The sequence below is a fragment of the Calliphora vicina genome, chromosome 4 (assembly GCF_958450345.1).
Source record: "Calliphora vicina chromosome 4, idCalVici1.1, whole genome shotgun sequence".
Lineage (NCBI taxonomy): Eukaryota > Metazoa > Arthropoda > Insecta > Diptera > Calliphoridae > Calliphora > Calliphora vicina.
This window is the reverse complement of record NC_088783.1, coordinates 36,899,704-36,911,715: the sequence shown is the minus strand read 5'-3', so window position 1 is coordinate 36,911,715 and position 12,012 is coordinate 36,899,704. Positions and strand designations below refer to the sequence as shown.

General features: G+C 29.3%; 1 protein-coding gene across 1 annotated transcript in view; it reads right to left on the bottom strand.

Moving 5' to 3' along the window:
• Positions 1 to 12,012, bottom strand: part of Cda4 (chitin deacetylase Cda4) — a 105,496-nt gene that overhangs the window by 15,364 nt on the left and 78,120 nt on the right. The window contains exon 6 of the mRNA XM_065508213.1: positions 1,320 to 1,539. Coding sequence (XP_065364285.1) covers positions 1,320 to 1,539 — 220 coding nt within the window. The remainder of the gene's footprint in view (positions 1 to 1,319; positions 1,540 to 12,012) is intronic.

The window sequence follows — 12,012 nt, the reverse complement described above, 5'->3', positions numbered from 1 at the left end:
TGATGATGAGACTACAAAATCGGTATGGTGAGTCTGCAAAATACGCAGATGGTTTTCTTTTCCCATTATTTCATTGATTCTTTGCATTGGTCCAAGGTGGCACCATATAAAGCAACCCCATATCATTACCGTGTTTTACTGTTTCCTTACTGTGTCACCAATTTTGAAAAAATCGGCGAAATAATGAGTTAAGAAGACTATCTGCGTATATTGAAGACTAATCATACCGAATTTATAGACTTGCCATTCCGATTTTGTAGATAAGACCGCCAATCATGTCGAACAAGTTATTTTACAGCAGGACGGCGAATTAAAGCACTCATCAAAAACTTTAAAAAATGGTTTAGTGAGCAAAATTTTTACCGAAATAGTGTCCAGTTCGATATACCGACCTCAATACATAATCATCTTTGTCTTTTTCACATTCGTCTTTTGACTTTGTAGATTATAACGCCTATCCCGCAGAAGAAGTAATTTTTCAATAGGATGGTGACCCAATACACACGTCAAAAATCGTAAAGAATGGTGTTCCTAGAAAAATTTCTTATTAATGCAGTTATCAGCTCAATGTCTTGAGTTCAATCCTATTGAGAATTTTTAGTGAATCGTGAATTGGCGGTTGAAACAATACCGATTAACTCCTACCAATTTGTATGAGCTTTAACAGCGGAGTGAGCACGAGAGAGAGAGAGAATTTCAAAAAAAGTTAATGAAAAATTTATAGAAAATATGCCAATGCGTGTAAAATTTTATTTACGTAATAAAGGATTTTGAAAATTTTTTTAAAAAATGCAATTCTTCCCTAAGGTTATTGTGGGGTGCAAAATTGAGTACATGCGAGTTATTTTAGTTTTGTCTGTTTTTTTTATTTAGAACTGGATGTTTTTTGTTTGAATTGTAATTCATTTTGTTATATATTAAACATAAAATAAATGACAGAAAAAAATTTTGGATTTGCTTTATTAGTTTTATTTTTATTCTATAAGAATTGCACACAATAGAAACATGTACTCATTTGAGCTCCCCACTGTATATGGAAGAACCATAAGATGAAGATGCAAGATGGTATCCCAAGGTCCACCATTTAAAGTGGTAAGATATTAATACAGTTTGGCCTTTTTTTCAAAATAACGTTTGCTGGATTATGGATTACAATTCACATGATGAGTTTGAAAACATATATGAAGCCAAAAAAATACAAATACAAATATTCCTTTCTACATGAAAATGATGGCATAACTACATGCAATTTTTTGTAATTATTTGTTTGATTTATCACACAATGCTGCTGCACAGTATATACTGAACATTCCACTCACCTTGTATTGTGTATTGCGGCCAGGTTTCAAGAATGGTGCACGCATACCGACAACATCATTAACGGAGACATTCGAGAAATGACGTAAAATTTCACGCATACCAATCATTTCACCAACCCATTCCTCATAACCCTTATCCTGAAGACCCTGTTGCTGTGAAATACTTTCGGTGGCAATTTCATGACCGGCATGGGCAAGATGTTGGATCTGTTGGTAGTTGCTGCAAAAAAGATAAAAAGGATATCGTAAAAAAAAATTAATTATAAAAATAAGAATATAATTAAGAAAAGTGTATTAACATACAGATAATTGTTTATAAAGAGAGAAGAAAATGGGAAAGAAAATCATTGAAAACCTTTTAATTGTTGTTTATAGCTTTAAATAAAAGAAATAATGAATTTTCTTTTGAACAATATAAATTATAATACAAGTAATTGTCATGTAAAAAAAGATAACAAATTGTCATTTTATTAATTTTTTTGCTTTATAACAAAGAAAATAAATTAATTGTAATAAAATTGGGAAAACGAATGTGTTATATTGTGATATGTCCTGAAATTAAGTGTTATTTATATAACATTTTATTTTGAAATAAGATTGAAATTCTTTTTAATTTCTTTAAATATAATATTATTTAATTTACGGAATAAAAAATATTTTTTTTTTTAAAAAAATTTAAAAAAAAAAGTTTTATAAAATCTGTAAAATTTATGTAATTTTATCGAAAGTAGCAGAATGAATGAGGAATATTATGGGTAACATATGAGTCAAAGCTCATTGAATTTGGCCAATTATTACAAAAGTTGCCCATATATCCTTTTTTTATATAAATATTTTATTCCAAAACAAAATTGAAAAAGAGATTTCATTCACTAACTGAACGTTTTTAAATCATCATGAAATTGGCAAAATGAACTAGAAATATTATGAGTAATATATGAACCGAAATTTATTGAATTTGGCCAATTACTACAAAAGATACCTGTATAACCTTTCGTCGGAATAAAAAATTTTTGTTTAAAAATTTTGAAAAAAAAGTTTTATAAAATCTGTAAAATCTATGTAATTTTATTGAAATTAGCAAAATGAATCATGTATATTATACATAAAATATAAGTGAAAACTCATGGAATTTAGCCAATTGTTACAAAAGTTGCCCATATATCCTTTTTTTATAAGAATATTTTGTTGCAAAACAAAATCGTTCTATTAGAAAAATAAACACTTGAATCAGATATTAATTTATTTAGTCACAAATTGAAAATTGTTAATTGGTAGAAGAAGGAGGAAGCATGCTCCCCTGGTTCATTTAAGCCACCTTTATTTTTTTCTGAAATTAAGGTAGCTAGTAAATTTTAAAGCAATTGGTAGTTTTTAGTAGTTTTTAAAAAAATAATAGTTATCGATACATTTAATTTTATTACAAAATATTTTTTTTAAAAAATGTTTAAAATAAATTGTTTTATAAAACCTGTAAAAACTGAGCAATTTCATTGAAATTAGCAAAATGAATGGCGAATATTATGAGTAATATGAGACCCTAAATTTATTGCATTTGGACAATTTATACAAAAGTTCTCTATATATCCTTTTTTTCATGAGTAATATATGAACCGAAATTTATTGAATTTGGCCAATTACTACAAAAGATACCTGTATAACCTTTCGTCGGAATAAAAAATTTTTGTTTAAAAATTTTGAAAAAAAAGTTTTATAAAATCTGTAAAATCTATGTAATTTTATTGAAATTAGCAAAATGAATCATGTATATTATACATAAAATATAAGTGAAAACTCATGGAATTTAGCCAATTGTTACAAAAGTTGCCCATATATCCTTTTTTTATAAGAATATTTTGTTGCAAAACAAAATCGTTCTATTAGAAAAATAAACACTTGAATCAGATATTAATTTATTTAGTCACAAATTGAAAATTGTTAATTGGTAGAAGAAGGAGGAAGCATGCTCCCCTGGTTCATTTAAGCCACCTTTATTTTTTTCTGAAATTAAGGTAGCTAGTAAATTTTAAAGCAATTGGTAGTTTTTAGTAGTTTTTAAAAAAATAATAGTTATCGATACATTTAATTTTATTACAAAATATATTTTTTAAAAAATGTTTAAAATAAATTGTTTTATAAAACCTGTAAAAACTGAGCAATTTCATTGAAATTAGCAAAATGAATGGCGAATATTATGAGTAATATGAGACCCTAAATTTATTGCATTTGGACAATTTATACAAAAGTTCTCTATATATCCTTTTTTTCAAGAATATTTCTGTCCGAAACAAAATCGTTCTAATAGAAACATAAACATCTGTAGCATATAAGAATGTAATTTATAATCACTAATAGAAGACGAAGCATGCATTTAAATCAATTTTCTGTATCATTAGTGGAAATAAAAAGTTTTGTTTAAAATTTTTGAAAGAAAAGTTTTATAAAATTTTTAATTTTTATTTAATTTTATTGAAATTGTTAGAATGACTGAGAAACATTCTGATTAATGTATGCTACAAAATTATTTAAATTTGGCCACTTAATAAAATAGTTGTCTATATATCCTTTTTTAAAAGAAATTTTTATTCTAAAATAAATTATTGTATAAAAACATACAGATCATTTAAAATTATTATTTAAATACATTCTATTCTTTAATAGATCAATTGTAGGTTTACCCTACCTATACATACTACAATAAGTTATTCGTTTTTTATATGTTTTATCAAATCCTAAATCCTTAAATGCCATATATTATATCTTATCTTTTCTAAATCCCCATTAAATTGTTATTATCATTATAAATTTAGCTAATTTTTAGCAAATCTCTGGCATGATTTTTTTTCTTAATGTTTTAGTTGATATAATTGGTGTTGATTTGCCCACAAAAAAAACCCACATCACCACTATATATCCTTGTTGTTATAATTTCTATGATTTCATAAGGAATTTCATTTGAAAAAGATGAAATAATTTTTTGGCAAAATGTTGACATGTTAACTGACAATGACAAGTCAAAACGTGAACAAAAATAGAGCAAGAGTAAAGAGATTTTTGGAGTAAGACAGGAAGTAAAACTGAAATGAAATCATAAAGCCAGACAACAAACAATGGCTTAAAAACAATAAATACCCCAAAAAATGCAAAGAAATAAAAAAAAAATAAATGAAGAAAACAAGTGGCCAGGAAGTCATGATGATGGTGATGATGATGATGAAAATGAAAGAAAAAGTAAGAAACGTCAGGAGAGCAAAACAAAAAAGGCAAATAATAGCAACAAGAATTATAGCAACAGAAACACTAACACAAGAAAAAAGCAACTATACAACAATGATGATGACAATGATGAAATGATTATACTGGCTAGGAAATGTGAAAGAAAATATATTTGAACAGGGTGTGTTATTTAATTAAAATTTCTCTATTATAATTTTAATTCATATCAAATTGGTGTTCAATTAACAACTTCACCTCACTTTAACTTTAAAATTTTGTCTAAGTCAGAAAATAAAATTAAATTTATTCAATTAAAACAATTTTAACACTAATAGCTTTTCATTGCAGCAATTCTACAGTAAGACTACTTAATTAATTAATCTAGCACTTTGTATTTTCAGTAACGTCTAATAAATTGGCTGACTCTAAATACAATTTATTAAAAAAATTTTTGAGCTTTGTAATGCAAATATAAGTTAATTACTTTATACATCCCAGATAATTTAGCGTGAAGTCAATTGTAACTATAGTATCTCTAAGTAGTTTATGGTGTAGTCATTTTAAATTTATTTATAATAAGCTGTAGAAAGTAGTTATTTTACGAAGCAGGAGAATCAATTATCACTAAGTGTCCTTCTGTAACTAAACCCTACTGATAGGTACAATTATTAGCCGGAAATGCTGGGTGTTTCAATTAATGTTGTGTATCTAGGAATTTTGAATATTATATCATATTCGGAGACCCTGTAACACATAAAAACAATGGCAATCAACTAGTCTAAAAGCCAGGACATAGAAGAACCTTTCTCTTTTGTATATAAACATGTAAAACAATCATAAGGCTAAACTCCAATACAGACACCCATGCATATGCAGGCACGTTCACATGTAATCATGTAAATATGGCCTGCAGTTTTAAAGGTAACATTTAGCTACTTTGACAGTTTTTCATGTCGATGTTATAAAGCTAAAATTTGTAGAGAGTATGACAATTGGTCCTCTCTACTGGACATTTCACCAACAAAATTTATAATTCGTTATCTACCTTAATTCATCAATATTTCAACATGTTCAGCGTGTACAATGGTAATAGAGACTGCTAGAACAGGCTGGAAACCATTAGAAGATGGCACTGGTGTGTATAAATAGTGACAGCATGTTGCTGAACCAGCCTGTATATCGTATTACCAGTGTGTTTTTAAAGTGCTGTTGTGTAAATTTGAATAAATAAATAAATAGTTGTTACAACATTGAAGCTACTTGATTCTTTTATTCGCAATCAAAGAAGAATCCGGTTTATTGAAAGGAAATAAACCACCATTTTTAAAAGGTAAAAATTATTGAAAAGGGTTCTACTGATATTTTCAAAAGCTGCAGGGTCTCTATGTTTTTCTGGACGTATGTATATGGCTAACTTTATGCCTTAAGTTGCCTGAGTATTTGAAAATGTGTGTTCTGTGCGTGCATGTGTTTACAAAAGAATAAACAAATATTCCCAAATAAAAACACAAGAATTATAGTTTTTTTTCTTTCTGTTGTAATTTTCAGCAAAACTTTATTGTTGGTTGAATGCATCTAAGTTCTTCTCTTCATGATGTTGTCCTTAGGGCCTTTGGACGACTAAAACAAAAACCCACAAAACAACAGCACAGAGAAAAAAACTCTAACTATTTGACATTTAGGAGAATTGTTATATCCAAACAGCAAATATACACAATTACACTTACACTTACTCTCAAACAGATTCCCAGAAAAACTTATGAACCTAGCCATGTGTATATTGGAGCTGGTTGTTGCTGGTTTAGGTCTAAGGCCTTCTACTCATGTTGACTCCCAAACTATGATAATGAAAGGTTAAGTATTTAATGGATCTTTCTGTAGGTTTCAGTTTTATGTTTTTGTTACTTTTCTTTTTTTCAAAAAAAAAAAAAAACATTCATGTGTAAATGATTATAGTTTTTAAAAGCTTTTTTTTTTGTTTAAATCAACAGACAGACATCGTTATGAGTATACAGTATAAAATGCAATTTTCTTGTTAAAACAAATTAAAATCTTAATATTTTTGTTCTCTTACTTGTGAGTTATAAGTAGAACTACACAGAGAAAATAGATTCGTAATAGCAACTTAATTGGTTGCACACATATAATTTTTCGGTTCTATCAACAGAAAGTCAGTTGATAAAGAAAAATTTCGGTTATAGCAACAAAACTTTTCTTACTCCTTCGAAAATTGTGTACCCAAAACTGTAAAATTCACTCACTAAGGTAGAATCATTCGATCATTTCGGTTGCTACTACGAATTTTTTCTCTGTGTCGTATTCTATCTTTTATTTTTGGTTCGTTTATTAAAATACTTATGGATAAAGTAAATTTGAGGAAATGTTTACTAATTTATTTAATGAGTTACTGTTAAAAACTAATGAAGATTTCTCTACTGTTTCAAAAATATATAGTACAGTATTTTAATTTGCAACCGTAAGCTGATTATTTAAAATTATAGTTTTTAATATAATAAAGAAATATTTATACCATTTCATCTTATTATTTGTTTTGTTTCATATTTAATTTAATTTCCTTATGGAAAGAACTGTTAATTTCTTGAATCAAAGTTTTTTAAATCGCCTCGTTCAATCATTATTTTCGTTAAGCTCCCTACGGTTTAAACTTTAGTTAAACTTGTTTTCATTTAACACCCACTTATACACACACAGAACTACACCCAAATGGCAAACTCTATTGTCTGTGTGTTTTGCATAAACCAGTAGTTCTATAGTGACTGCTGAAGAACTCGGTTTAAAATTACTTCACGCTGGACTTATGGATCCAGGATGGTGAAAATTCGAAAAGTTTTAATATAAAAAAGGAAAAAATTAAAAATACATTTTACTTTATTTTCTTTCCCTCAACTGGTTGAACTGGATCCGTGCCTGCGCTAGACTACCTGGGATGTAGTCTAGTACTTTATTTCGTTTCCCTCAAATGGTTGAACTGGATCCGTGCCTGCTCTAGACTACATGGGATGTATAATGTAACCAGTGTCTAATTTTCACTCATGTCTAATAATCTATATATTTTTGGGTAATTTGACATGTGTTCTTTGTAATGCAGAGAAAGAAGTCGAATGGTAACTTTATACACTCCCTGGTAGTCAAGAGTGAAGTCAATCATCATTTTAGTGTCTCTAAGTAATCTAGGGTGTAGTTACTTTCAACTTTTTTGGAACTGTACCTTAGACAGTAGTTATTTTAACCACAAGTAGTCTTTTGGAATCAATTGTCGCTAAGTGTTCTTTTGTAATGCGGTGTTTACTATTTGTTATTTTTGTAGTATCAATTGATTTTCATGTAGGACATGTAGTGGTTTTATTGCTATTATAGGTAAAATCACTAGTTCGGGGCACTTATCAAGAACTGCTGGGAAGAGAATGAATGTTTTGGACACATATATGTTGTTTCTCTGAATCAGGGAAGGAACAGTTAGATCTTCAATTAATACAGGTCTGCACTGAATGTTGTTTTTTTTTTTAATTTTAAAATTGTTGTTGGCTTTACGAGTGTGTTGGTATATTTTTTGGTAGTATTGCTATTTTTTCTCTAAGGAAACATTCTCTAAAATGTATGTGATAATTATAAGAAACTTGATCCTTATGTTTTTGAAAAGGTTATAGATGTACCCAAAATATAATTGAGTCTTAGCCAGCTTGTGACCTTTTTACGTTCCATTGGAGATCCCTGATAAAAGGTGACTATTTTAACAACTTTAGGGCTTCATAGGACGCCTCTATACATCACATTTTGACATATCTTATTTTTCTTCTAGGACGAGCACTCAGGGGATGACCCCTACTCATGCAAAGTATTGTGTTGGGAACTAGGAAAATAGGTTATGGGAGGGAGGAAAGAGAGAGGAGTGTTTGTGGACATTCGATTTGAACTTTCCTACATTGAAAATGACAGGAAACACTTCAGAGCGAATTTTGCCTGTAGTGTGTTGTTCGGTCCAAAGGGATGTGTTCTTGATGAAAAACGTGTATTACTTAAAAATCTGGTAAAAAAATGGGGTCGTGCGAATATTGTCGTTTTTAACGCATGCAAGACACAGTGTTGAATGTCGAACGACAGACCATGCCGACAGACCTATTCGCACGAATAGCAACAAGTTCCCTAATTCCATCATAACACAATCCATTGTAGTACCCATAGTACAGATAAACCCCATCGATCCAATAGAGTTGGATAATCTACTGTCACCAATAATTACCTTCGCCCTCTCCAGTACGCGGTCGAAAAGCTCCATATGGGATTTGTGAGGAGATCAAATGGAGTGAAGAAATTCCTACACCGTTTCGGAAATCCGAGGCACTTGAAAACTGTATTTAGATCAGAGGACAACACATTGTATTCTCATGCGTAGAACATCAAGAGCGTCTGATTTCACAATATTTACACCACCCACACCAAGCGACATGGTCTATCATTCGACATGCAACACTGAGTCTTGCAAGCGTTAAAAACGACCCTATTCGCACGACCCCATTCAGAGATTGTCAGACGGTCCCGAATAAGGGAATCAATCATGTTTAGCATCATTTCTTCAATCTCTGACAGACTTGGTCTGTAACTGAATGAATATGAATTGCAAATGTTGCTGTCGCCTGAGATGAATAGATAGGATTGGAAGTTTGAGGCAGAAGTGAGCGCATTTAGAAAAATAAGAAATAGAGTAGGAGAAAGAACGTAGCCTTGCGGTTCCCCAGAATTTATCTTAAACTCGTTTGATGAGATCTATAACAACTCATACTGTTCGATCTCTGAGAAAGCTCGAAGTTAATACCGACACCAAAAGCAATAAGTTTATAATCTTTAGTTTAAACATTTAAGTTCCCTAAGCCCAGGGTAACAAACTAAACTCAGTTCAGTGAATAGTTGATCTTTATTCTAAAAAGTTTTGACAAATTTAGATTCAATAATGTTAAGTTTTCCAGCTTTGCTCTTAAATAAAAACAGCTTGTTGGTGTGTCTAGTTTTATTTGTTGTTGCAAATGTTTTTTCTATTGTTTAGTCTCAGGACATTTTTGTGTTGTTATTGTTGTTGTGTTTTGCTTTTTACTGCCTGGGTTTTCTGTGGCTTTAAAGAACTTCTAATTGCAGTGTTACTTATGAGATTTGAAAATGACACTTTGTTATTTTGATTTTGTTTGTTTGTCTGTCACTTGTAGTTTGTTGGAATTTTGATGTTGTTTGGGTAAAATATGTTTAAATGTTTAATTAAAACAAAAAAAATAATAAAACTATTCTAAATTATGTAGAGCAAATGTAAATAAAAGTTAAATTGGGTTTTTCTATATTATCAAGTAGATAATATAATATAATATGGAAATAATAATTTTGATTTGAAAAATAAATATTTTCGAGTAATAAACTTCTTTATAGAAAACAAAAGGACCTGAAAATAACCAGAGTTTTTAATCTAAACCTAACAGCTCTCACTGAAATTAAATCGTCTACAATAAACTTTCTTTCCCTTTAAAAGCAACATATTTCAAATTTGGAGTTCTTCACACTTTTCTATTTTTTTCAATTGAAATTTATGCTTTTTTTTAACCACCTTTTCTTAATCTCTCTTAACCACTGCAAAACCCTTCAAAACAACCTGTTTTACATTAATTGAAATGTGTAGTTAGTTTTGTATGTGTGTAGGGTTCTTCCGTTTTCTCTAACTGCAGTTGCTGGTTGCAGTTGCTACCAACCAAACTTAATTTGCTTTGAAAAGTTTTGTTAACACTACTTTGTGTTGGTTTACAACATTGTTGTTCGGCTTTCAATATGAGCATTATGTGGCTTTTGGCTGGCAGCAATAAAACCAACAAGTTTTCAATACTTATTTTTACGAGAGTCTTAACAGCAATCACCAACAGCAGTAGTAGCAGCAGCAGCAGTAGTCTTAATGACATTTTGAAACCTTTTAATCCGGAACATTGTAGAAACATGTTTATTTTTTTTTAGAAGGATTTGAAATTTAAAATATTTGGGGATACGAAGTACACTAGTTTGTTGTAGGCTACATGATCAGTTTTTTAAAAGATTTAAAAGATTTTAAAGGGTAATTTTTAGTTTAAAAACTGGAAATTTAGAGTTCAAAAATTATCATGACAGGGCATTACGATCAAGACCCCAACTCCCATTTAAAGTAAATTTCTAAACATTTATGCAATACAATGTTGTCAAAAGGTGATCCTTTCAATAGCAGCAAAGACCCAAAATGTACTTATTAGGAAATTCAGTTCAAGTACCCTTTGGTAGTCATTTTAAACAAACTTTCAAATCCTTAAACAATACCAAGTTGTCCTTAGTTAACATTTTAATAGTATTTAAGACCCTAAAGAGGACTAAGTGTAAATTGCACTCTTTAATTAGTGAGGGGCTAACTACTCACATGTGTTTCTCATTCTTAACATTAAAACAATACAAAGTTTTCCTTGGCCACCTTTTCCTTCTAAATTAAACTTGTTTTCATTAGAAAAGTTAATTTAAAATGCATTCACTAAGAAAAAGTCGCAATGTAGTAAATAACTCAAAGAAAATCAATATGAACTTCTACTAAGATTTATAACTTTCTTGTGTTGCACTCTAAAGGACAACTTCAGCACTTAGAGAAAAATTTAATATAAATTAAAGTGATCATAAAAACTTTAGGCAACTCATATTATATATAGAAAACTTGAAGCAGGAGCTTTTACTTAAAGCTTAATGTAATCCAAAATAAATGTTTTCACCAAAAAGCTTATTTTGCAAAAAAAGCTTTTTTTACAATGAAGTAACAAAAAAAGTTCACGGAAGAAATTTGTCTTAAAGCTCTCTTTTCCAATTCATATGTTTTTACCAAAAAGCTCTTTTTAACAAAAAAGAGTATTTTTCATAAAAAGCTATTTTTCACAAAATTCCCTATCCTAAAATAATCTTATTCCACAAAAAGCAACTTTTCAGCAAAAAACTATTTTTTGGAAAAAAATCAAATTTTTTCCCAAAAAATAAGTTTTCCTTAAAAATCACAAAAGCTATTTTTCAAGCAGCCCACTTCTATTTATTCGCAAAAAATTTTTTTTTTATATATAAAGCTACTTTTCCACAAAATACTGTTTCATAAAGCTTTTCTATAAAAAAGCTCTTTTTCACAAAAATGTCCACTTATTTGCAAAAAGCTCATGTTGCATAAAACTTATTATTATCTAAACGAACTTAGTTCAAAATAGCTCCTTTGTTAAAAACTACTTGTCCTAGAAAGCTAACATTTCATAAATAGTTAATGTTTTTAATAAAGCTCGTTTTTTACACAAAATGTCCATTTATTAAATTGCAAGCAGATTTATCAGAAAAAGCTCATATTTCTCAAGCCACATATTTTTACCAAAAAATTTATTAAAAAAAGCTTTTTTTTCACAAAAAAAATTTATAAAAAAGCTTTGTTCACAAATTT